General features: G+C 40.7%; 1 protein-coding gene across 1 annotated transcript in view; it reads right to left on the minus strand.

Moving 5' to 3' along the window:
• Positions 1–23196, minus strand: part of ABHD5 (abhydrolase domain containing 5, lysophosphatidic acid acyltransferase) — a 28112-nt gene extending 4916 nt beyond the window's left edge. Inside the window, exons 1-6 of the mRNA XM_021525882.3 lie at positions 23039–23196; positions 9359–9444; positions 8710–9082; positions 5160–5314; positions 924–1035; positions 217–403 (exon numbers count right to left, since the gene is read on the minus strand). Of these exons, the coding sequence (XP_021381557.1) occupies positions 217–403; positions 924–1035; positions 5160–5314; positions 8710–9082; positions 9359–9444; positions 23039–23169 (1044 nt within the window). The 5' untranslated portion in view covers positions 23170–23196. The remainder of the gene's footprint in view (positions 1–216; positions 404–923; positions 1036–5159; positions 5315–8709; positions 9083–9358; positions 9445–23038) is intronic.
• Positions 23197–24987: the final 1791 nt, after the last annotated feature.

Genomic DNA, 24987 nt, shown 5'->3' on the forward strand with positions numbered 1-24987 from the left:
AAAGTGACACCACTTCCAGAGCTGGTATGAAAAAACAGTCATAGAATAGTTTGGGTTGGAAAGAACCTTAAAGCTCATCTAGTCCCAACCCCCTTGCCATGGGCAGGGACACCTATGCACAGACCAGGTTGCTCAGGGCCCCATCCAACCTGGCCACAATAGATATGACTTAAATCCGCACAAAAGACAAACAACTGCTTTAGAAGTCAAACTTACTATTGTCTTCACATAGGAATTTGGTCTCAGAGACTGGATAGTGCTGCCAGAATTTCCATCTATACATGAACGTGCTCCATAGACCACTGTGATAGGAATGTCTTGGTCCATTTGTGAAATCCGTTGCAGCATTGGCCTTTTTGCCCATCCATAAGGAATCGTCATGTTCTTGAAAGCTGTTTCACCACTTCAAGGCATTCAAAAGGGTAAAAACAATTTCAGTTGCCATTGGACCTGCTTTTTATCTGAAATGGAGTATCCATGCCTTTTGGTAGCACAGAGTACATGAGGTTGGTTTTTAACAATTAAGAAAAGTAAGTTGCAAGGTTTACATATAATTTTCAACAGGAAGAGCCCATGTTTTTGCATGACTGAGCGATAGCACTTAAAAGAGTGAAATGCCTTATTTTTTAAGGAAATTCTTCACACATTAAAATTCTCTAACAATTATTTAACTAAATGAAATGCCCAAACTCTCACAGAATTAGCACAAATTGAGAATAAATATAGAATTAGGATACTTTTTACATTTATCAGTATCTGGAATTCAGAAAAAGTGCAATGGTACCTTTTTTCTTCAATCTAATAAATGCCACCATTAAAAAAAAATAGCATGCACACTGCTGCCATGGCCATTGGAGGGAGTAGCAGGAATTCAGTAAATGAACACCAGACTTCAAAACATACACTGGGAAATTCATACTCACCTGGGTGACTGTACATTGCAGTGATAGATATATTCAGCCACAGTGTTATCATCAAACATTGATGAATATTTTCGCTTGAAATCTGGTCTTAAACGTTGAACAAGGCTTAATCCTGTTAAAACAGGAAACGCTATTAGAGGAGGAATGTGTATCAATTACTTTATCAGATTGCCTAATGCCTTTCATTAGAGCCCCGAGAATACATCCCCTTGAAACTTGTGGCTTCTAAACCTGTATTTGGTTTTACCACTTGCATGTCTTAGGGAAACATAACGGAATTACACTTAACAGAAATTAAATATAATACTGTAAAGAATTTTATGCTGCTCCCCTCACCAAATACATATGGTGAATGTTTGAATAGGGCCACCACAGCAATAGAAGAAACCTACAATGGGGACCAGCCAAAGGGCCAAGTCTTTTTGTCACCAGTTTAGTCTCACGTGATACAAATATATTCTCCTTGCTCTGGCAGCACTGGGTAGGTTAAATGCACTACACTTTTCAGGACCAGAAGGCACTGTTGAAAAAGCTGGGGTGTTTTCTTGCTTAAGTCTGTCTTCTCCTCTTACAGAATAGTCTGCTTCTGAAGCTAGTTCATCTAACTAGTGTGTGATTGAAAGAACAGAGGCCTATGATGAAAAATGGGTATAGAAATCTTAACTTAAGACACAATTACTGGTATAAATGAAAAGACTTAATGCTGAAAACCATTGTCCTTATGCTCTCCTAACGAGCCAGTAGAGAAATGGGTGTTTTCAGGGGCCAGTTCAGGCCTTCTAAATTTAAGTCTTTTCTGAACAATTTCTCTAGGGAAGAAGCCTGTTATACATTGACCAGATGGATCTTTGGGACAAGAGCCTCGCCACAAGGCTAATCTTAGTTTAAGAGTATTAGTCATCCCTAATATCTGATCTAGACTTTTCAGTTTGAAGTCATTACCCCTGTCCCATCAATACAGACCCTTGTAAAAAGTTGCTTTCCAGCTCTCTTCTAGGCCCCCTGTAGGTACTGGAAGGCTCCTACACAGTGTCCCCAAAGTCTTCTTCTCTTCTGAATTCAAACTCTTTCAGCTTGTCTTCATAGGAGAGGTGCTCCAGCCCTCTGATCATTTTCATATCCCTCCTCTTGACTATCTCCAAGGGGAATGCCTCTAACATTCTTATACTGGGTCCCCAGAGCTGGATGCAGTATTCCACATAGGGTCTTATGAGAGCAGAGCAAAGGGGGAGAATCACCTCCCTCAATCTGCTGGCCAAACTGCTTTTAATGCAGCCCAGGATGTAGCTGGCTTTCTGGGCTGCAAGTACACATTGCTGGGTCATTTTGGGCTTCTCATCAACCAACATCCCAGGTCTTTCTCCTCAGGGCTGCTCTCAATCTATTCTCTGTTCAGAAGAGGTCAGGACTGCCCTGACTCAGAACCTTGCACATGGCCTTGCTGAACTTCATGAGGTTGGCATGGACCCACTTCTCAAGCCTGTTCACGTCCCTCTGGTTGGCATCCCTCCCCTACAGCTTGCTGTCCACACAGCTCGGTGCCATCAGCAGACTTGCTGAGGGCACACTCACTCCTCCTGCCCATGTCACTGACAAAGATGCCTAACAGCTAATCCCAGCAGTGATCTGTGAGGAACGATGCTCATCACTGGTCTCCACGTGGACATTGAACTAAGTGTAACTACTCATGGTTATGTTTCCCCTTTTCCAGACTGCAGGAACTTAATAGTGTTGTTAATCTATAAAATTATGATGATGTCACTTCTTCCCACCCAGTCCTGGGCAAAGGCCTGGTATTATTTATGTAGACCTTGTCACAGTGATCTATGTTTTCGTAACCTGGAGATTATTGCAACACGCCCTTACGCATGCTTTAAACAGATTTAGAAAACTAATACAGTGCAAGAGAAAATAATTCCCTTATGAAACAGTGATTTAATTCCCAAAGCAATGAAGATTTTGTAAAAATATAGCAACTGGCATTGCTCTATTTTCCCTACATAGAGTACAATTGCTGGACTTCTTTTTCTGTGTTTTTGGGTTTTTTGAAGGCAAGCGAACTCAGCTGGCTTGGAATAAGAGTACTTAGGAAAAAAGAGACTAATTCTGTCCCTTGCCTTGCTGTTACCAGAGAGGTTGTGGCAAGAAGTGTTACCAAATTTTAGACTTCCCTTTCTGTTTTGATAAGAGGTGCTTTGTCTGTGGATCCAATTCTAAAACATTTTTCCTCTGGGAATTTACAGGGGAGAATGAAACAAGGATTCAAGGCACCTTGGATCAAATTTTGGAAAGAAACCAGACTGTAAGCCATTGATGTAGTATTTATTGAAGAAATTATGAATTATCTGGCTGATGTTTTCCACAGTGTCTATGAAAATACTGTAAGAAATTCTAACACTGAATACACAGATCTCCACAAAAAGGGTGTGGTACCACTGACATTTCTGTTGCCGTGAGGAATTTTCAGGCATCCAGCTCTAGGAATGGAATTCAGAAATCCAACCTAAGCACCAAACCCCCACCAAACTGTGAAACTCCTGGGTGACTGTTCCAGTTAAGTGAAGCAAAACATGCAAATTAACTACCTGGAAAAAGGAAAAAAATATCTCTGGATCCCAGTTTTAAGTATTCGCCTGTGGGTCTGATTAAATATCCATGTGATACTACTGTGATATCCCACTGAACATGGCTCACATTTGAACTCATATCTTTGAATATGAACAACTGGCTTTAGAGTGTAATTCAAACAGCTCAATGTCCACCCATCAGCTTACACACATCTGCACGTGAAATGAAACCGGGGTTCAGATCACTGCCTTCATCAGGCTAGGTCTGATGTCTACTTGCAGCACAGTGTTTAGACTTACCCTTCCCCAAAAACTAGGTTTCACCTGTCAAGAACTTAAGTTGGTGATGGAAAACTTTTTTACCAGTGCAGTGAGAAACAGAAAAATTTTTAAAGGCACTGCCCTCTGCAGCAGCCTATAAGTGAGGCTAAGTGTGGGGACACCTTGCCAGGACAGAGTCTGCTTCTGCAGCACGGTTTGGCTTCACTTATTGCTAAGGAAGACAATTTCAGCTTTGAACTTGCCCATGTGGATTGATTTATGCATGCTCTTGTTATTGGATAGAACACATTAAATCAGTGCATGTCACTCAATATTTTCCAGGTTTTTTGTTAGCCAAATTAGCATTTTACTTTAAAAAAAAAAAATCTGTTTGTACAAAACATGTTGCTTGTCTGAAAAACTACATTTGTCACACTATTGAAAAGAAACAAACAAATCAGCATATGCAGCATATTGAAATATATATTCTATAGAAATAGATTTAGGAAACAGATGTGGTTTAAATGTAAACAATGCCTAGAAATCTCATAAGTTTATCTTCAGACTAAATACCAAAAATTATGAAGAGGTTAGTTAATTATATTTGTAAGGGGTCTGAAGGATATATTTTTCCGAGCCTCTCCGAAAGATAATTCAGTAGCACAGAGAGTAACAAATAGATAACCTCTTTCTTCTCTAGAAGGAATAGCTATAATGACTTTCAGATTTTATTACACTCATCTCCCCATTCCCCAGATGAACTAAAATCACAGTATTTTTGGTCAGCCCTACCTAGCCCAGTATTAGGGTATAGAGAGTTTATCTACCATTCCATTAGTGCTGTTGAAGAAATGGAAATATGAACAACCACCATAATGCAGGACATCAATTAGGCCCACCAGATTTCCTAGAGTGGTAAGAAAATGGCTAATGGAAAGAACCCAGGTTCAGCTTCTCTAAACTCAGGCCAAAGACTTTTGCATTTATGACAGATGGCCTTCTAATGTTAAAAGAATTTGGAAATCCCATTTGCTCATCAAACTGGAATTAGAAGGGAAGCTAAATGGACTGTGACCAGAGGCAACCAGAAAAAAACCCTTTCATATTCACACCTCTTTGTCAGGGTTCCCCAACAGACACCTGCATAATGCAACTCACTATAACTGAAGCCTGTACAGATCATATAGTGCAGCTTGCTGTAGACTATTGTTCTAGTACTTCTAATAGCAAGAGCTTGCCTTCTTTCATAAAAGAGTTCAAACTTTCTTCAACCTCTCCCACTTTCTCCTCCAACTCTTTCCTCCATGGGTGATACAGACTTGCAAAAAAGCTTATCATTATGTATTGTCTGCTCCATGCTTATGTTTAACCAAAACAGAAATGGTATTTAAGAGTAGCTAAAACTCACCAAAGGGTCCTGCTATTCTTAGCCCAGCTAATGGATTAAATGGACTCAATATAGCTCCTAGTGCTTTGATCCAGATTGGAATTGGTCTTTCGTGTTCAGCATTGTCAGGCCTCTCTGGAAAACCCCATGGCTCCACTAAGATAAGATGCTTGACCCTGTTGGCAAAAAAGGTTCAGCAGTTTAAAGTACAGTAGCTTTTCTTTACCTAAGCATGATGAAAATGTGCTGTTTTACAGATACATACATACAGCCTACTTTAGTTACTTCTATCACAGAGGCTTATTACCTAGCTTCTGATTCATCAACCATTTGGATTTCAATTACTAATTAGAGAGTGAATTGCACCTAATCATATGTATGAACCAGAAACATGGAAGCATGTGTCACAAAGAGAAATTCAGTATATTACAGATACCCACCGTCACAAACATTTGAGAGGAAGGATAGTCTTGTTTCTGTTTTTAAAAATAGCCTAATCTAAATGCTCAGTCAATATTATTTGCAGAGGCAGTTTAATTTGACAGAAAAGAGGATAATTGCATCTGTTTCATTAAAGTGAAGTTTCTAGAAGTCTAAGATCTCTGTTCAAAGAAGAGACACAATTTAACTGAAAAATCATCAAAGTAAAATTTGAACTGAAAAAGGCAGAGTAAAACTAGCAGTAGACTTCCAAATTTATTGATTTTAGGTCATGAAAGAAAACATCAGAGAGGCAATTTGTAAAATTATTACTCAAAGGAATACAGTACAGAGAGCATTGTACAAGTCTCTAGCACATGCAACTATTGACCACTTTGTGCTGTGGGTCCCCCTCAAGCAAAATTGTAATTCATCCTGGTTGATTAGAATTGTCCCTTTCCCTTTAATTGTCCCTTTTCCATTTAATTCCATAATACCACCTACTCTTACATGTCCTAGATTGTGGTGATTTCTGGGAAAAAGTGACGCTTAACTATAGTTTCCATTTTAAGATGATTTTCCATTTCAGCTTTCTCATTATCATTCTATACAACTACCTGCCAGGAGGTTCTAGCAATGTGGGGATTGGTCTTTTGTCCCAAATAGCAAGCAGTAGGACATGAGGAAATGGCCTCAAGGAGGTTTAGAGTGAATATTAGGAAAAATTTCTTCACTGAAAGGAAGAAATTGGAGTGGGCTGTCTTGTTCTATCTGGTCTAGTGGGATGTGTCCCTGCCCATGGCAGGGAGGTTGGAACCAGATAATCCTTTAGGTCCCTTCCCACCTATACCATTTTATGATGCTATGTCCAAGGAAGTGATTGAGTACACATCTTTGGAGGTATTTAGATGTGTGACTGCAGTGCTTAAGGACATAGGTTTAGTGGTGCACTTGGAAGTGCTGGGCAAACAGCTGGACCAGATCCTAGAAGTCTTATCTAACCTAAATCCATCTATGTTTTTTATATTTTTATCTTTAACTTTTTACCTTTTTTATCTTTTTCCTTCATTACTTCCTTCCCTGTTGAAGCCATGAGATCATATATTAACACAGAAAAATTCATAGTGCCTAAAATAATGCTAGAAGTGATCCCAAAAGTTATTTCTAGGTTATGATCAGTTGGGAAACCAAAACAACTGTGCTTGGAATAAAGGGCTGGAAAGAATTAACATCACAAAGGCGTTTCTTAGTTGTTGGCTCAGCTATGAGCATAGCTGCATCTTGCAGCAAACAGCAACAGTAAAGAGAGGACAAGGTAGAATCTAACTGTACAAACCAAGCAGGAGAGATCAGAGGCACAGCAGAGCAAGCCATGAGGAGCCATTCAGGGACAGCCACACACACTGCAAACTATGGTATTAAGTAAAATATGGCAAACAAATTAATAAAAATAAAGTAACCTTTGTTTCATGTTTCCTTTCTTAATACTTTCCTTCCTGTTTGGCATTTCTCCTTTTGGTAAACAAGCCTAAAGCATAACCCAGGATAATGGGAAGTTGACCATGAGAATCACTTCCAAAGTAAATGTCCAGAAATTGCACTATTTGAAAATCATGGCCCACTTCAAGTTGGGAATATGCTAAATGGGAATCTTTTTGGATTAGTAGCCTCGGATTTTCCATGGACTCTGGTACAGTGTAGCAAATTAACGGATCATCTATGCTTGGAGAAACAGATCTACTTTCCTAACAATATGTATCCAGAATCCCTTAAGCCTCTAATGCAATTTTAGATAACCTGGCTGAAAGCTGTACTATATTTATCACTTGATTCAATGCTCTTTTAAGACCCTAACAGTCAATTTGTTATTTTGGTGGTCTTAGTTTAATTTCAGAGAAACATTAGTAATGTGAGACACAAACTGAAACATCTCCAAATTAATTAACCCCAACTTAAGCATAGTGAGGCATAAAAATAAAGCACCACTTTTGATGTAAGTCAACAGTGGGCAAAACCAATATCCAATCCCAAAGGGATAGGACAGTGCCATTTATAGATACTCTGGAAAAAGAGGTAAGGTAATTATAAGTGATCCCTACAAAAAGCCAACTACAGTTAGCTAGAAGTTGGTTTAAAAGGATAATAGGTTTATATCTTTATTGCAGTTCTGGATTTAGAAACATATCTACTTTCACACATCGTTTCCAGCCACTTGTGCTAATTGTTGTCCATTTAGAAAGAAAAAAGCAAAGTATTTTAGCGAAAGACAATGCATGAAATTACTTCAAATATATCCAGGTGAGAAACAAAGAAACAGTAACACTTGACATGAATAGAAAAGAATAAGGTATGCTTAGTAAAATAAAGATTTTGCTATATGATGTGGAGAATTAAGCTAATATTCCGTTTTTCATAGGAGGCCACTAAATGTATCCCAACAAAGGCACTGACATTTTTTGATACAGAATTGCCTCGGTTGGTGAGATTCTAGGTCAGCTAGAAAGGGACTTATAACCAGATACATAAAATAAACAAATTACTACTTTAAGAGGAAAAAAATGTATTAACTGTTGGACAAAACATGGTGCAGAAAATGCCTATGAAATATAATTAGAGAACTGCTGCAGATGGGTTGTCTTACAAAGAAATATGAAGGCATACAGACAATTTAAATCAAAGAGTCACTAACATAATATTTACATCATTCTGCTGGCACCAGGCTGACTGCTAGCATATAGGCACAAATTACCTAGGGGAATTATATTCAGAAACTTCAATGTTATGCATAAGAGTGGGAAGTTTGGCAGAAACAGGCCTATTTTCCCTTCACAAAACTATCTTTGAGACAAAAACATCCACCCATAAATACATTCACAACTATTTCACCTTATAATATGGCAAGGGGGTACTAAACTTAAGAGGTACAGAAAAGTACACAGAAAATCATGTTTACCATATCTACCTATTTCCTTCACCTGGAAACAAACCACACAATTAATACTTTGGTCTTAGAATTCTATATAATTTCTTTAAATCATCACAGTCATCTACATAAAGATTATCTATAAAGAGCTTGATGAAATAAAACCTGTATTAAAATCAATAATCAAATACAGAAAAGGAATCCCTTTATTCCTTTATTTTCACATACCTTGATGGATACTTTAAAGAGTAAGCAGCAGCCAGGAATCCACCTAGGTTGTGTCCAAGTAAAATCATTTTTTCTAGCCCCAACTCCTTTCTCCATTCTTCTATGGATTCCACAAACTGATTTTCTGCTTCCCGAGCATCAGTGTCAAAGTGTGGTCTACTGCTACGTCCAAATCCCAAGAGGTCAAAAGCATGAACGGTCCTGTTCTCACAGAGATCTTCAAAGTTGAGAGCCCACAGTCCAACACCTCCTCCAAACCCATGCAGCAGAACAAGTGGAGTTTTATTTGAAAGGTCTGGAGAGAACGTCAGTGTCCATATTTTATTTCCATTAGATATATACACGTATTGTTTATTGTATATACTTGCAATACCTGGAGAACAAAGGGGAAAAAATTGTGTTGCTAGACACATGACAAAATACCAAGTACATTCTACTGAAACGACTGTTTTAAATAGAGATCTCCTTTCAAAGGAGATAGCTTCTAATCAAATATCTACATAAGTGAAAAATAAAAATGTAATTTTAAACCTGTTTATTTCATCACAGTGTAAAAGACATACTGAAAAACTTATCTCATTATATTTAATGTTAATTTATAAAAAAATCTAGTTATATCTGTGAAACTTACTCAAAACCAAAGACTTACATTTTAGCATTTTGTCCTCAGCCTCTTTAAGGTGTAGCAGTGATGTGGGACACCAGGCAGGAAGCCAGCTGAATAACCATCCAAACCTACAACAGCAATACAGAATAAAAACATCTTGAGCAGCATGGTAATTTTTGAAACTGATTCCTTGAAGACATTTCTTTTGCTGCTCTTTATAAGAGAGTCCACGTTAAGCACACGTTGTGAAGAACACTATTTTTGCAGTGGGAGAGAATTAATTTTTTCCTGACTTTATAAAATGTGGCATCACAAACAGGGGCATTCTTCAAAGGGTGAGCAGTTTTTCCACTGTGTCCCCCTATCACAGCATACTGATCTGGAGACATGAACCTTCAACATCAACCCAACAAGCTTTACAAGATATGTAACAATCACTGGAGTTTCCAGCCTCCTCTCAAGTTCCTTTGGAAGTCTGCCTGCATATACATAAACTTGCACAAACCTATTATTTCCACAAAAAGCAGTAAGCTCTGCCTTCACCTGCCTAACCTGAACTGATTATTACTCTAAATTTAAAAAGTGAAAAATAAACAGGTTTATCTTGCCAAGCAAAAACCTAGGACCTTAATTATGAACTTAGAAAGAACGTCCCAGAGGAAAACAAACCAGCAATTCCCTCAATAGAAGCTGCTTTTCCAGCTGTCAGTTACTATCTTGGTACTGCCAGCTTGACCATGAGAGCAGGGGGAATGACTCAGCTGGCAGCATTGCCTAGCCCAGTGCTGCAATTTGGTACTGCTCTTCCTGGGTGCTAATTTAACCCTTAGTTTTAAGACAGAATCTTATTTTTCCATCTCTCACCTGGTTTTGAAGTGGCTTAGACTACCAATGCAAAGCTTCCACTGCAGGACCATTCCTCGCAGGGAAGAGGATGTCAGTCACCAAATCAACTTTCTCTAGTACTCTTTTTCTACACTGAACTGCTTTTCAGTTAGTTACACAATTTTCAAGACTGAACACAGAGTATTAGTTATACAACAACTAATGCTGAAAGACCATTAGATTACTAATGTCCAGTTTTTCAGTGTGCACAACACATCAGTAATAAATAAAAGCTCGAGCCCCACAAGTTCTTTACCCAAAGCATCTTCTCCACAAGGGACTGACCTACTACAGCTACATTGCTCCTTAAGTTTATGATATGACACAGACAGTTTTCTGGGAATGCACAATGCAACTACAAGCACCATTTTTCAGATTCATAGAAACCTGTGAGAGGACATTTAAGAAAAAAGCCCCAAACCGTATCTGACCAGAACAGATTAACCATCCAATCACTCAGGCCCACTGCTATTCAGTATTATTTACTCCTCTACACTGGTATCTGGCTGTTCTGTAAATAATCTTCCTGACCCACCATATCACTGGAATTGTTATAAGGAGGGACCATGCAAATTGTTATCATAATTTTAATTGAGGAGCTGGGAACAGGTAGTTGTATGTCCTCCCATGGTATGTGCTCATGCAACCTAAGAAATGAAGGAACTTAGCACCTTATAGGAAAATGGGAATCCAAGTATTCTGCTTCCTCATTAAACTATGCATTTATTTAAAAGTAAGATCTTTAAGTTAAATCTGGGACAAGCCAAAAGTAATTTCACCTGCAAGTAACCATGAAATCCAAGTTTAACAATAACACAAATTGTGTCTAGTGCTATGAATTACTCTGGTAAATTATTAAACAACAGCTAGGTCACCACTCTTCTGAGTCAAGCTTTCTGCTAGTTACATGCTCAACTAGGCACTTTCATTCTTAACTCTTGGGTCAGAAACAAAACCAGTCACTATTTTCCCTAAGCTGAAAGTCTGTGTACTGTTTCTTCTCAGAAAAAACACTAAATCAGCAAAGAAAATACCTTAAAGATCTTATTTATTTATTCACAGAACTGTAAAGCTGCAACACATCAACAAGAAAACAGTGCAGGGATATGGCCATAATGAAATAGAAGTGACATCTACAGATCATGGTCCCGGAACCGTATTTCCTAGGAGGCACCTGGATACTTAAGAAAATTATTTAGGAAAATATATCAGAATGGAAAAGTTGCCCACTCCTTCTTTTCTTACTTACAAGAACTGTTCACAAACACTTAGTTTTTAATTCACAAGAGGCACTGCATACATGTATAGTTTGACAAATACAGTCATCAAGCTGAAGCTTTAAAATTAAAACAATGTTTGCAATTCTGTCCTGTTGCACTTGCCGAACTAAAACAGTAACAGTGAAGGCTTTCAGCAAAAAAATGTGAGCATTTTCTAGAAATACTATTTTAGGAAAAAAATATTTAGTTACCTATGGCCAAGACTTAATCCTTTGTTTGCCTCCAGAAAATATTTACCACATTGCTAGATGTTGTCCACACTTGAAGTACAAACATTTATCTAATCTATTTGAATATTTTTTCTGATAACTTTGGAAGGATATAGTTGTATCATTTCTTTTGTACATCTGTGCCAAATGTGTCTTCTAAATGCATACAGGAACATCCATTGCTTACATGGTCTGTCATTTTTATTTCTGTGATATAAAGCTGTAAGTGCTACATAATGTCAAAAATGAAGCAATGGACCTTTCAAAACAGTGTGCACACCAGCAATGGAGATGAGTTATGAAAGAAAACTAAAGATTCCAGCAGTAGTTCCACTTTGTAAGTGAGCTACCCACTGCCAGAAGAGGCAGACCCCACCTGCTCTCATCACCCACCACTTCCCTTACACTCTGTTCCCACCTGTCTTTTTGTATAAAAAGTCAAGAGCAGAATCTTGTATTTTGAGGGGTCAGGAGGTCCACTGGCCTCAGCTGCTTGCTATTTCAAAAAGTGGGAAATAAATCTACTGGCAGCCCAAATGTTTGTAATTTTTTACCAAATGTACTTTACAGGTGTTATACATTGGAATTTAACCTGTGTATGTTTGTGGCCATGTAGTAACATAGCCAGCATGCACATGCATGCTAAAACAATCAATAACCAGCAGTAGGGCAAAGCATTGCAGAGGACGATTCTTTGCGTCTTCAATTTGGGGTTAGTTACATTCTTCACATCCGTCTGAAACCATCTGGAGTAACAGAGGCTGGAAAAATCAGAGACTAGCAGGTGGGGTGAGGGGGCTGCTGGCCTGCCAAGTATTCAAAGAAGTCATCCTCTTTGCCAACAGACCTCCACACACACTTCCACACTTCTTTTAACACATCTAGGGAAGGAGACCAGAAGGTAAGGGAAAGCCCTGGAGACACCCACTGAATGACCTTAGTGAAAGTCAAGGTGATTAGTGTGAGACTAGAAGATTAGTGGGGACTATCAGTCGCCTATGTTAATGAATAAATACAGTAATAAATAATGCAAACAAAGGGATACACACACAAACATCTGACAATATGGAGCTGCAACCACCACATGCAGGGGCCAAGCCACCAGGCAGGATCTAACACACTGGCTGGTTGGAGCACGTGTACTGAGACCCTGGTTGCAAGCATAAGAAAGGATAACAATTAATAATTATTACTATATTTTGACACCTACTGAGTGAATGAACATTGTGTTATGTGTAGCTCAGGATAATACTGCTTGTCCTTAGCTGCTTGAATGTTAATTTGAATCAAGATCTTACTGTCAGCACTACTTGAATTGCTTGAGGGTAACTTTCAAAAGAACTGAGAATCAAATAGAGGCAGAGGTACAGTGAGCCTGAACCATCCATTCACCTCCACTACTCAGATCAAACCAAATTAAGAATGTGGCAAATTGGTTGTACCACCAATTTTGGAGTTTTCTGTCAGCTCCATTAACCCTATTCAGCTTGGTGAGAAATGACTCCATGCAATACAATTAATGAATCTGCAGCCAGTTACAAATTTGACATACAAAAAGTTTGTGAAAACTTAGATACTGCTGAAGAATTGAAAACATATATTCTAATAATGATGCATTTACTGAAACAGTTGAATAGTCTATTTGATTTCTAGCTTGTAATGTGGATTTAAAAAATGGAAGCTTTACCACATAAAAATACTCAGCAGAAGTTGCTTATAACTCTATCTAGGAGATATAAATGTACAGAAATGGAGCTCATTCTCTTACTTTTCGAGCATACAATTTACCTACATTGGAGTTATACAAATGCATGGATTAGAAGATGTAGCAAGCTTGAAATCATTAAATGGAGGCACCTCCCCACATACACCAGCACTGCAGATCTAGCTGTCCTGACCCGTGGAAAATCTCAGTGGCAGAACAGCAAACCAAAAAACCTGGGGCTTGCAAACAGATTGCAAAAAGGTAACAGAACTACACCAAACCAGAGTAAATGAATACAATACCATTTGCTACATGATCGCCTATCAAAAATTTTTCACCCACCAAGACAGGACATGCAAAAACCTTTCTAAAGTGTTGAATATAAAATCAGCTTTTCACTAAGAATTTTGGTGTTAGTATGGAAATCAAAACTCCCAGTACAGACCAAAAACCATGCAGCAGTGACAGGAGTGTGGAGAATTCCTGTCAAAAAGAATTATCTGGACTTAAAAATTACATCAGTAAGGAAGCCAATGCTCAGGTTATACAACAAATAGACAGTCACTTGCAAAGGAAGGATTATGGGAAAGTAACTGAATGCACAAACAACAGAGCTGCACATCTGTTTGTCTTGGTCTCAGGAAACAAATGTATTTAATATTTTTGAATTAATTTTTGCAGACAATATTGAAAACTAACAAGATTTTAGCTAGGGAGCAAGCTCAAAAACTTAAAAAGCTGAAACACCGAGTGAACTCACTGGTAAACTACTTCAAGCTTTACCATTTACCCTTAAATCTGCTTAGAATGAAGTTGATCTTTCAAAAACCTTAACCCCCTCTTCTCCTGACACTCAGAATTAATTTCAGCAATTTAGAAGTAAAGAAAGAAAAACAAATTAATGAAGATAATTTTGTACTCTTTCTTCCCAGTACCTAGAGGAACAGCATTGGGATTTTCAGGGCCTTTCAGCTGATAATGCAGCTACAAGCACCCAGAAAGTCGAGCTAGTTCAAATTTAAGAGACTCTTACACTGTAATAAAAAAACCCAAACTATTGGAAAGGCAGCTCAGATTCTACCCTCTTGTTTATGCATAAAGTATTTTTGCGGTACTGTGCTTAGCAAAGGAACTTAAACTGCCAATATGTTGAAATCTAAATATAAGCAACATAAAGTTCACTCTTCTAAGGTCTTACATAAACCTCATCCCATAAAACACCATGTGTCTTCTGACAACTCATTGAGCCCTTTCACTTGTTATTGAAATACTAAGAATGGGCAAAAAAGGAGGAATGAAAAGAAGCACCAGTTTTTCATAACTGGTAAAGAGGTCAGGGTATCAAATTTATGGCAAAGTGTCAATTTGAAAAATAAAGCTTTTACTGTAATGCTCTATAAACACTTTACAGTTAATACAGGATGGATGCTTAAGTTAAGTAACTACAGATACCCTTTTATCATTTTCATTATCTCCTTTTTACTCGATGCTTTCTGCATTTTCCTCAGCATTAGCAGTAGTCTACACAAAGCTTAAGAGTATGTAGGATGGTTTCTTCCATCATCAACATGACTAAGTTTTCACAGCAAATTCTATATTTGGTTACTAAATTTCAAGTTTATGGGTAATAACCTGAAACAATAAAAATCAAAACAGTCAAGGATGACACAATCAAATAGAACTTTCTGTATCAAAATGTAGCAGGCTTACTAAAAGTAGCTCATTTCTATCTATGATAGAACTGAGTTATCATAAATTTTTCCTTTCCCATTTCGTTGCTTTAATAGCCTGCAATATGAGAATATTGGGTGCTGTTTACATGAATGATTATGGCAGGAATCGATCCTTCTTTGTTAGCAGTTACCAGCAACACCACCATGGCAAAAACCCCTAATATGTAAAGAAAAATATTTTAGTAATCACAATATCCAAGGTCCATCTTGGTGGCTGTCCTTTGTGCCAGATCTGTGAAATTCAGGCATGAAAAAGGCATGAAAAATTATTTTCAACCAGGTAATTATGGTTTTACCTAGCTAGAGAAAAGCCAAAAAGTTAACCAGCAGACCTATGAACTATCAAGGTGGAAAGAAAGACTGTGAGTCAAGGTGGAGGACACCAAGCTTTTAAGTCAGAGCTGCCACTGACAGACAGTAACATATAATCATGACATCAAGTCCACATTTAACTAGGCAGGGATGTTTCTGCAACAAGGCTCAGGATATGATTTCATGAGAACCTTAAGAGCATAAGCAATTTTAGGAGTCCTTGAAGTCCTTCATTCCTGTTTCTAAAGTGCAGCACATTCTTTCATGCTTATGTCTTCAGAGAACAGTGAATATAGTCAGAATCATTCAGGCATACACAGAAACCGTTTTTGTGAAGGCTGTATATCCAGGGACAAAGCTTCCGCATGTACAATAGAAGTCAGATGTAGCAACCACAACAATTTGAATGAGATGTTCCTAGGATGAAACACTCTGGCAGTTGCAGACAAAAATCAGGAGAAGAAAAACATGACATGTTTCACTTTCATTGCATGAACAGACTGAAAATCCTCAAGGAAAAAGACCTCGAAGTGCATACTAAAGAGGCAAGACCCAGAAGCAAGTATCAGGAATATAGTAAGGGGAAAAAACCCTCTTTGCTTTAAGAAATGTCTGTTTACCATTTTAACGGGGAGACAAAAAAATGGATGAAATCATTCTCAACAGGTTAAAAAAGGGTAACAATTTTTTTCCCCAGATGACATTATAACCCTGCCCATAAAGTTCTGTTTAGATGAGTTTTGAGCCAAGATGTTCCATGCAATTAGATGTTGTGAAACTCTTGGATACTTCAGTAATGTTAAAACAGAATGTTTTGAAAACCTCTGCATAATATTTCTAGGAAGTGTAACATACATCAGCCCCATTCCAACACAAAACCCATGATAGGTTATTGCAGAATATTGCTCTGCATTGGGGTAGAGGTGAAAACAATGCATTCCTCATGTATTTACTGCATCTTGAACTCTGTGTTCAGAACATTCAACATCAGAATCAATATAAAAATTCAGAAGTAAGTTTTATTACTGTTTTTATCAAAATTAACTTGAAAAGTACCTCATGAATGTGAATCCATAACCAGTGAGACTTTCTGGCTATTTTAGAGATATTAAAGTTTACTGTGACTATTTTAAGTCATTTGAGCAACCTGATCATTCAAGAAGTGGAGAGGAACTACAATTCTGCTCTCTCCCATGTCAGGCCTCAGACATAGGTACACCTTGCAGTACAACTTCACTACTGCAGCCCCCTCTCCCTTTCATGAGTCTATCAGCACTGACATTTTTTTTTTAACCATATGTATCCTTTTTTCAATGCTTTTATAATTTCTTTCACCCACTTTCTAGTTATACCCAAAGGTGTCCATTTCAGGGCAAGTGCTTTTTCAGTATGTACCAAAAGAATGAATTTACTCATGGGGTGTTACCCAAGCCTGTAAGATGCAGTGCTCATACTGCTTACAAAGAAGATGTGAGAGCAACCAACTCAGATTCGCGTTCTTATTTAAAAGCTAAAAAAATAAAAAAATTCCAAAGAAAAAACATATTAGCAACTACATACCAAGTATGGAATAACACAGAATACAGAGATAAAGGTGCAGGAGAGAAGCAAGGGAGAAGCTGCACAGCTCCACTAAAACTCCTCAACCTTGTGACAGAGACCACGGGTTAGGTACCACAGAGGTCCTACCTCTGCCCCCTCCACAGTAAACTCATATAAGACAGAACTTGGCAATGCCACACATTACACGTGTTTTTACAAACAACACACTGCGGTAAGAATTTGTGAAGAAAAACATAACTAAAATTAAGGAAATGAAAATTTCCTCTTTGTGCCCCTTAGATATTATTCAACTGTGTAGTACTTTTATTTTATTCATACATCAACTGATGTACTCCTGCTGCCCTTCAGATATTGCAGGACTTCAACCTTGCTTAATCCTTGTCAGCCTTCTCATACCTACCATGCCAGCAGCCCACATTTCAGCCTGTTCCCAAATTCCATCAAACTAGACAAGAGCAAAGCACCGATGCAACAGGCACCCCTCATTAACCTGTACCATTGCCCACCCTCTACCCTGCTTCTCTTTTGGTAAAATTCCATTGTATATCGTGCACAATTTAGATCACAACTTTAGGAGGTGAATGTTTTCATTTTCCCATAAGGGCCCGTATAAAAACACAGATATAAGACTATCTAAAGCATATGATCACTTCCCTCAGCTCCAAGCATGCTATACACAAACCCCACTTGTACACAAGTATCAATACACACTGAGGGTTGTTTCACTGCAACTCATTAGAGCAGCTTCTATTATGTGTTCCTTTATCATAGCCACCTAAGGTGACAAAGAGTTACCTATGTCAAAATGCAAGAACTGGTATTCAACATTTTGGACTAATTATCCCCATTTCCATTTCCCATTTAGGAAAACCTAAGAGGTGCTCAACCTGTTTGACAACAAGCTATTTTCTCTACATGCTTACACCATAAATGCTTTAGACGTCAAGGAAGTGCAAGTAGTCTTAAAAATAGTTAAGAAGTTAAATGGGTCTAAAAAGTCACCACAGCAAAAGTCCCCTTATGGAAAAGTAAAGATGTAATTAAGAAACTTTTGGTATCAGTATGACACCAAATTACTAAATACATCCAAGAAAAAAAATTCTACAGTGGTCTGTTAGAGCTCTAACCCAACCCATTTCTGTATTTTGCCATTTGCCACACCCTTCTCTCCATCACTTCAATATATGAGCAGACTTTTTCAATGGCAACAGGCACTCTTACATCTTCTTTTAGAGAATGCATTTTTTTATGCTCATGTCTTCCCCTTCCATAGTCTCCTATCATCTTGCGATTTCTAGTACAACACACTCAGATCACCTTCCTTCTCTGCCATTCCTCACCATGTCACCATGTGTTCTTGCTGCCACTTAAAATCCTCCTTCTACCCTCTTAACCTTATTCCAGATCGACCTCATTCCCTTACACAGCTTTACTGACTCACAGATCTCTCTTCTCCACTGACCTCTCTCCTGCTGCTCAGCTTCTCATCTGGATCTTTCTGAGCCAATATAAATGCAGACACTCACCTTTCCTCTCATGCCCTCTTCTCCCTGGCTGCCAATACACACCATGTACAAAAAAACTATCCCAAAAGAATGTCAGAATTGCAAGTAAATACTCAGAAGTTATGAAACACAAGCATCAAAATCTCCTCAGCAAGAAATGTTAATAAACCACTATATAAAAGAAGAGACATTTAAACAGTTTGTCAGCTGGGAGAGCTGTTCAGAGTCTCCCACAGAAGTTCAGAACAGTCAGAGAACTCTCAGCACACAAACGCTGTCCCTTTGTAAGAGTAAGGACTCTGACTGGGCCTATCATCCCCCAGCAGTCTCTAAAACAACTTTTCATATACCCAAATACATGCAATACTGGCTAAAAATCGTGTTCTCCAATGACCCATAGTCACCAGCACTATGGCAGCCCCACAGCTAGTTGCCCCTCTAGAGTTATAGCTTCACTGTCACTTAGCTCAGCCCCCATTTCCACTGGGGCTAAGACACCCCCTAATTCCACCTCGGCAGCTTCTGAAGAAGTGTCTTTGTTTGATACTTGGAAAGTGAGGTTATGAGCATCTTTCTTCTGCTACCAGAATGAGAAGATAGCCCCTGCTATATTTTGCCATCTTTCCCTCTCTTCCTTTAGTCTGCATTAGGAGAAATGAGAGATCTCGATGAACACAGGCCTTCCCTCCCCAAATTCATACAAGCACCAGAAAACATTAGAAATAATCCCATAAATGCCTGAAAACCTGCTCAAATACCTTCTGATGAGCTCACACATGTAACACAAAAGGCTTTAAGTACTGAAGCTGTGACTGACACAACCCTGCCAGCCAAAAAGACAAAAATCAGAAAAGATGAAGGAAATTACCTTTAACCTTTTTCCACATCTTCTTTCCACACTGCATTTACATCTTACTCTTTAAAAATGCAAATTGTAGCCACCAAACCTGTGTTCAGTCACCTGCACTACAGGAAAGAAGGAAAGTAAGCAGGACCCTGTTTTCAGCAGCCTACCCACTCAGTTTGCTTTAAAACCTAGATCATGTAACCAGCAAAAAATTCAGGCAAAAATTCTGAGTTGAGTGTCCATTCATGCTGTAACACTGTGAACCATCCTACCAAGGAGACGACACAGGCTCTATCAAGCCTAATAAACTATTCCACTTTTATTAATCAAACAGCTCACTTCAAAATTGAGTTCTGTAATACTAACAAGCTTGAAGGATAACACAAAAATAACTGTGAACACTGGTGTTAGTGTATGTCTTTACCTTTACTTCAAGCCACTATTTTGTGAGACTAAAGGCCACTTACAAGCAATTTGATGTGGGCTTGTAACTGCAGATCACTTAAAGTTTTGTTTTAAAGAAAACCATTCCACTTTTCTCAAAGGCAGAAAAAAAAATCCCCAGTATTGCAGTTTAGGACCCTTTTTCTGTATGTATACATACATTTAGTAGCTGTTCATCCTAGCTATATTACAAGCCATAAGCCGTCTTGCTGCATCCACTGTGAATAAGTGATTCGATACTGGCAAAAGGCTCTCACCAGGCTGTCAGCCTCAAAAGCAGAAGTCTCCATCTAAAACCTACACAGAGGAGGTCCAAGGCTGTAAACAGGTTTGGAAATCACTAGCAGGTGACATGTTAACCAAGCAATCGCTGGCACTGTGACTACTAAAACATTTGTTTAGTTAATCTTCTAATTCAAAGTTAGGACAGGGCCATGAAAAGTTTTCATGAATAAATTTTCAGCTGAGATCTTCCAGAAAGTAACTGAACCACTATTATTCTGTTTTCACCATGCTTTGCACAGTTACCAAATTGCAACAAAGCAAGTGTGTTGCATAACAAGTTGAGTCACACTATTGTTTTCAAAGCAGATAAAACTTTGCATTTATTCTTTGCGTGCACCTGTCACTAGTAATTTAATCTAGGGGTTTGATAGTATATTGTAACTTCCTATCACTGCCACAGAATTCTAAATGAAAAATCATTTAACATATTTCTCTTGTTTATAAACCTCCCCTGGGTACTGAGCATTGCTTGACTTCAAAACATGAACAAATACTAATTTTAATTATTACTAGAAACTGACCAATAATAACACTAACGTTTCAACACAAATGCACTTTTTTAATTCATGGAAAAGACTGATGATATTTTGTTTTTAGGAGTCTTTAGTGAATTGGGAGGCTTACTCTGAAAAATACCACATCAACATCTAATTGTTCAGAAGTTCTGAAAACCAACACCCCTTAAAAGCCACTCAGCTGTGTAAACCACACGAGAAACTTGCAGTAATCCTCTTGAAAATTCAGCCTAACCCTATCAACGAGTGTCACGATCCTGCAATCCTGAAAGGCAACTCAAGTTGAGAGTGCTTGGCATCGTCTCAGCTGCACTCAGCACTCTGTGTGATCAAAGCAGACAGCTACTGCAGTTCAGGCTAATACGCTGAATGAACACACAAACAAAACAGGCTGAGCCAGAGCTATTTTAAGATTTGTACTTAGAAAACCTGTAAACCAGCAACAAGAAGCTTTACAAACTACTTGTATTTAAGACTGAAGGGGTCAGAAAGAACACAGAACCAAAAAGGGTTTCACTTGTAGCTTCAAGTGGGTAATGTTGCAGAGGTTCTGCGGAGGTGAAAATTTTGGGAAGCTATTTCAAGTTTGAGGAAAGGAGGAGAGTGCAGAGTTACAGAGTAGACAAAATTGCATAGTGCTTTGAAAGGGAAGCTTTTGGAGTTTGCATTTGAAATAAGAATGCTGTATATATATGGTGATAATGGCATAACAGGGCATTTGGAAAAGATGGATAGTTCAGATCTGGTCGGATTGAGCTGACAGAGCAGGAAAATATGTAAGATGAAATGCCAAAATCCCAAGTTGGAAAAAGGACTAAAAAAGGAACAAGACTGAGGATGGGGGTAGTTTTGAAAGATAACAAAACAGACACATAACATGACAACATGCAAATGGCAATACATTTAATTAATAAGTCATGAATGCATGGGATGATTTTCATGCAAATAGCTGAAGAATTTTAAGTCTGATTTCTCAAAATAACGAAAGACTTAGTTATGCAAGAAGGGAGATGTAGAAGAATAGGCAAGAAATTAGTTTTTGAGGACTAGGCAATCAGTAATGGGACATACCACCTAATATTTAGAGCATAGAGAAAGAGGAAAACTTAAAGTAAACAATACATATAAAGCATATTTACACATCTGACAGAAGGAATAAAGCATATGTATGACTAAAGTAGAGCTAGTATATTCTGATAGAGCACTGTTTGGATTAGAACCATAAAATATGATGGAACAAACTGTGAGATAAGTGACCAGCAAATACATTAAGTACATTTGGTAAACAACTCAGATATAGGATGACTGTATTATTCTACAGGGGCAGACAACATATTTGGGGGCAATGAAAGGGTATAAAAAGGGATCTGCAATGGAAGTTTAAGTGTAACAAGAAATAAAGCATGCGCTAAGAAGAAATACTTGAGTAAAGAAAATGTGAATTGAAGAAAATACCATTGATTAGTAACTGGTATACAACCATTTGAACGTACACACACAAAAGACATAGTGAGGAACTATGTAGTTGCAGGCAGAAGAATGATTATTAGCTATAACAAAGTCATATATCAAGGGTGGAAGTGGTTACAAACAATTATTAGAGATACATGTTAAGAACAGGGTCAGGATAACTTATGCCATAGGAGTTATTTCAGTAGATGTGAATGCCTTGGCACAGTGAAAGGAAATAAAAGGTTAGCAGGCAAAGCACATAGTACCAGAAAAGTTAGTCCAACAGTGTATGCTTGTAATTTATAGATGTGCTCTCATCTCCTACTTATATAAAGTATAAAATGATGACACAAGTGTACTGTCAAAACGAAAATAGAGCATGGATGGAACGGGAAGATGGGGTATCTGTATGCAGGCATGAAGCCGCAGAGGCACAAGGAGCATGGGCCAGCACTGTATACAGCCGTGTGACCTCTAGGGCGCAAGGCAAGGGTGGCTGACAGTCGGAGTGCGCACACACGCCAAAGCAAAGCGGCAGAAAAGGCGCAGGGACACGCCTGCAGGCAGGTGTGTAATGACAACAGCCGGCCGGCCACAACAGAGCTGCAGTGCAGAAGGGGAAGCAGCGGGGGGACACGGGGCTTGCAGGGAGCCGGCGGCACACCCCGCCGGGAGCCCGCCCGTGCCAGGAGGCGGGAAGCCATGGCAGGAAGGCGGGCGGTGCGGCAGGAAAACATGGCAGGCGGTGCGCCACGCTCCGCGGAGCGCCCGAGCGGCGGTGCCGGAGCGCGGCAGGGCCGGAGCGGAGCGGGAGCCCCGCGGCCGCTCGGGGAGCCGGGAGCCCGCCCGGCCCCGCCGCCAGGGCCGCGGGCAGACGGGCGAGCAGCACCCGCGGCACGGCACGGCCCGGGCGCCCCGAAAGGCTTCCTGCCGCCGTCTGGCCAGCCGCGGGGAGGACAGGGGTTACCCCGCGGCCGCTCCACTCACCCTTCGCTAGGAGCCTCCTCCTCGGCCATGGCGGCGGCGCGGTGGTCGGCAGCTGACAGCGGCGGAGGGGCGGCGGTGGCGGCGGCCGGCAGCAAAGCGAGGGACAGCGCGACGGCGCCGGCACCGGCCATCACGGGCTCCTCCCTCTCTTACTCCCTCCCTCCTGCCCGCCCGCCGCCTGCGTCATGCCCGCGGGGCCACCCACTGCCCCGAGCGCCGCCCGGAGCGCCGCGGGCGTGAGCGGGCGTGAGCGGGCGTGAGCGCGGTGCCCCGCGAACGGAGCGGGCGCTGGGCGCGGAGCCCCGCAAACGGAGCGGGCGCTGGGCGCTGGGCGCGGAGCCCCGCAAACGGAGCGGGCGCCGGGCGCGGAGCCCCGCGAACGGAGCGGGCCCCGGGCGCTGGGCGCGGTGCCCCGCAAACGGAGCGGGCTCTGGGCGCGGTGCCCCGCAAACGGAGCGGGCGCTGGGCGCGGTGCCCCGCAAACGGAGCGGGCGCTGGGCGCGGTGCCCCGCAAACGGAGCGGGCGCTGGGCGCGGAGCCCCGCAAACGGAGCGGGCGCTGGGCGCGGTGCCCCGCAAACGGAGCGGGCCCCGGGCGCTGGGCGCGGAGCCCCGCAAACGGAGCGGGCCCCGGGCGCGGAGCCCCGCGAACGGAGCGGGCGCTGGGCGCGGAGCCCCGCGAACGGAGCGGGCGCTGGGCGCGGTGCCCCGCGAACGGAGCGGGCGCTGGGCGCGGAGCCCCGCAAACGGAGCGGGCGCTGGGCTCTGGGCGCGGAGCCCCGCAAACGGAGCGGGCCCCGGGCGCTCCCCAGGCGCCCGCCAGCGGCATGGCTGGAGCAAGGCTCCCGTCGGTTGGCTCCTGCTCCCGGGATGGCGGCACAGATGACGCCCGTGGCAGAAGGGCCGCGGCTTCCCGGGCGCGCAGAGGGGCGCACGGTGCATGGGGGTGTAGCCTGTGCTGTGCTCACTGCACACGGTCCTGACATAACTGCGTACACCGCACACACTGGCATACTGTGCATATCTACCCCACTGCTTTCCCACCGAGTGGCGTACAGAGGGGACACAACACCGGGCAGCGGCACTGGAGAGGTGGCAAAGCCCCCGTGCCAGCACATAGCTGACAGGTAAAGCAGGAGAGGGAGCACAACCCAAACTAAAGCGTCAGCTCTCCCACAGACATATCCTTGGCAATTCGCTCAGCAAGGCCTGCAAAAAGGGCAGCAGGGCTAGCCAGTACTAGGTGTTCCAGGTTGTAATGTTTGTTTTTACATTACATATAGATGTAATGTGTATTACATTTATAAGAAGCAAATGAGGAGTTCTGGATGCAACTTAAGTATTAACAGTCCCTAAGACGATTCCAAGTAGAATACCTATTGCGATTGTCATTTTCAAGTGTTTTGATAGACTCAAGTGCAGCCGTGCCTATGGGGAGGAGAATGCTGGAGTGTTCTTGTTTTAGACAGCATTTGGCCTCATAATATTGGTTGTGTTATTGTTCAGCTGCATAAGAACTGCATTTGTATTGGGCAATCAACAAACCTTAACTGAAACAAAGCAGCAAAGTGCAGCAAAAGGAGGAAGTGGCAAGAAGATTTTAAGTCTTGTGTTTCTTCTGAATTTTGTCACTGAGCTCTAAAGCTGTTTTTAGAAAAACAAATGGAATGATGATTACTGTTTCTTTTGGTCTTTGAAATATTTTGATGAAAAGTATAAGGTGAATTTGGTAATAGCTGAAATAATTCTCAGCTAAAACCATTCTGCAATTTGACAACAGTGATTGTTGAGATTACACAATCTCAGCTAAAGTTTGTTTGGCTGTGTCACAATGGTTTGGCAATCCTGATATTTTCCTCAGGAGAGTGTATTTATTTTTATTATTGCTCTGAAAAATTTTATTTGCGAGAAAAGTGACTATCAGTGTGTGTAGAACTATACGATCGCTGG

The sequence above is a fragment of the Lonchura striata genome, chromosome 2 (genome assembly GCF_050655825.1).
Source record: "Lonchura striata isolate lonStrDom1 chromosome 2, ASM5065582v1, whole genome shotgun sequence".
Lineage (NCBI taxonomy): Eukaryota > Metazoa > Chordata > Aves > Passeriformes > Estrildidae > Lonchura > Lonchura striata.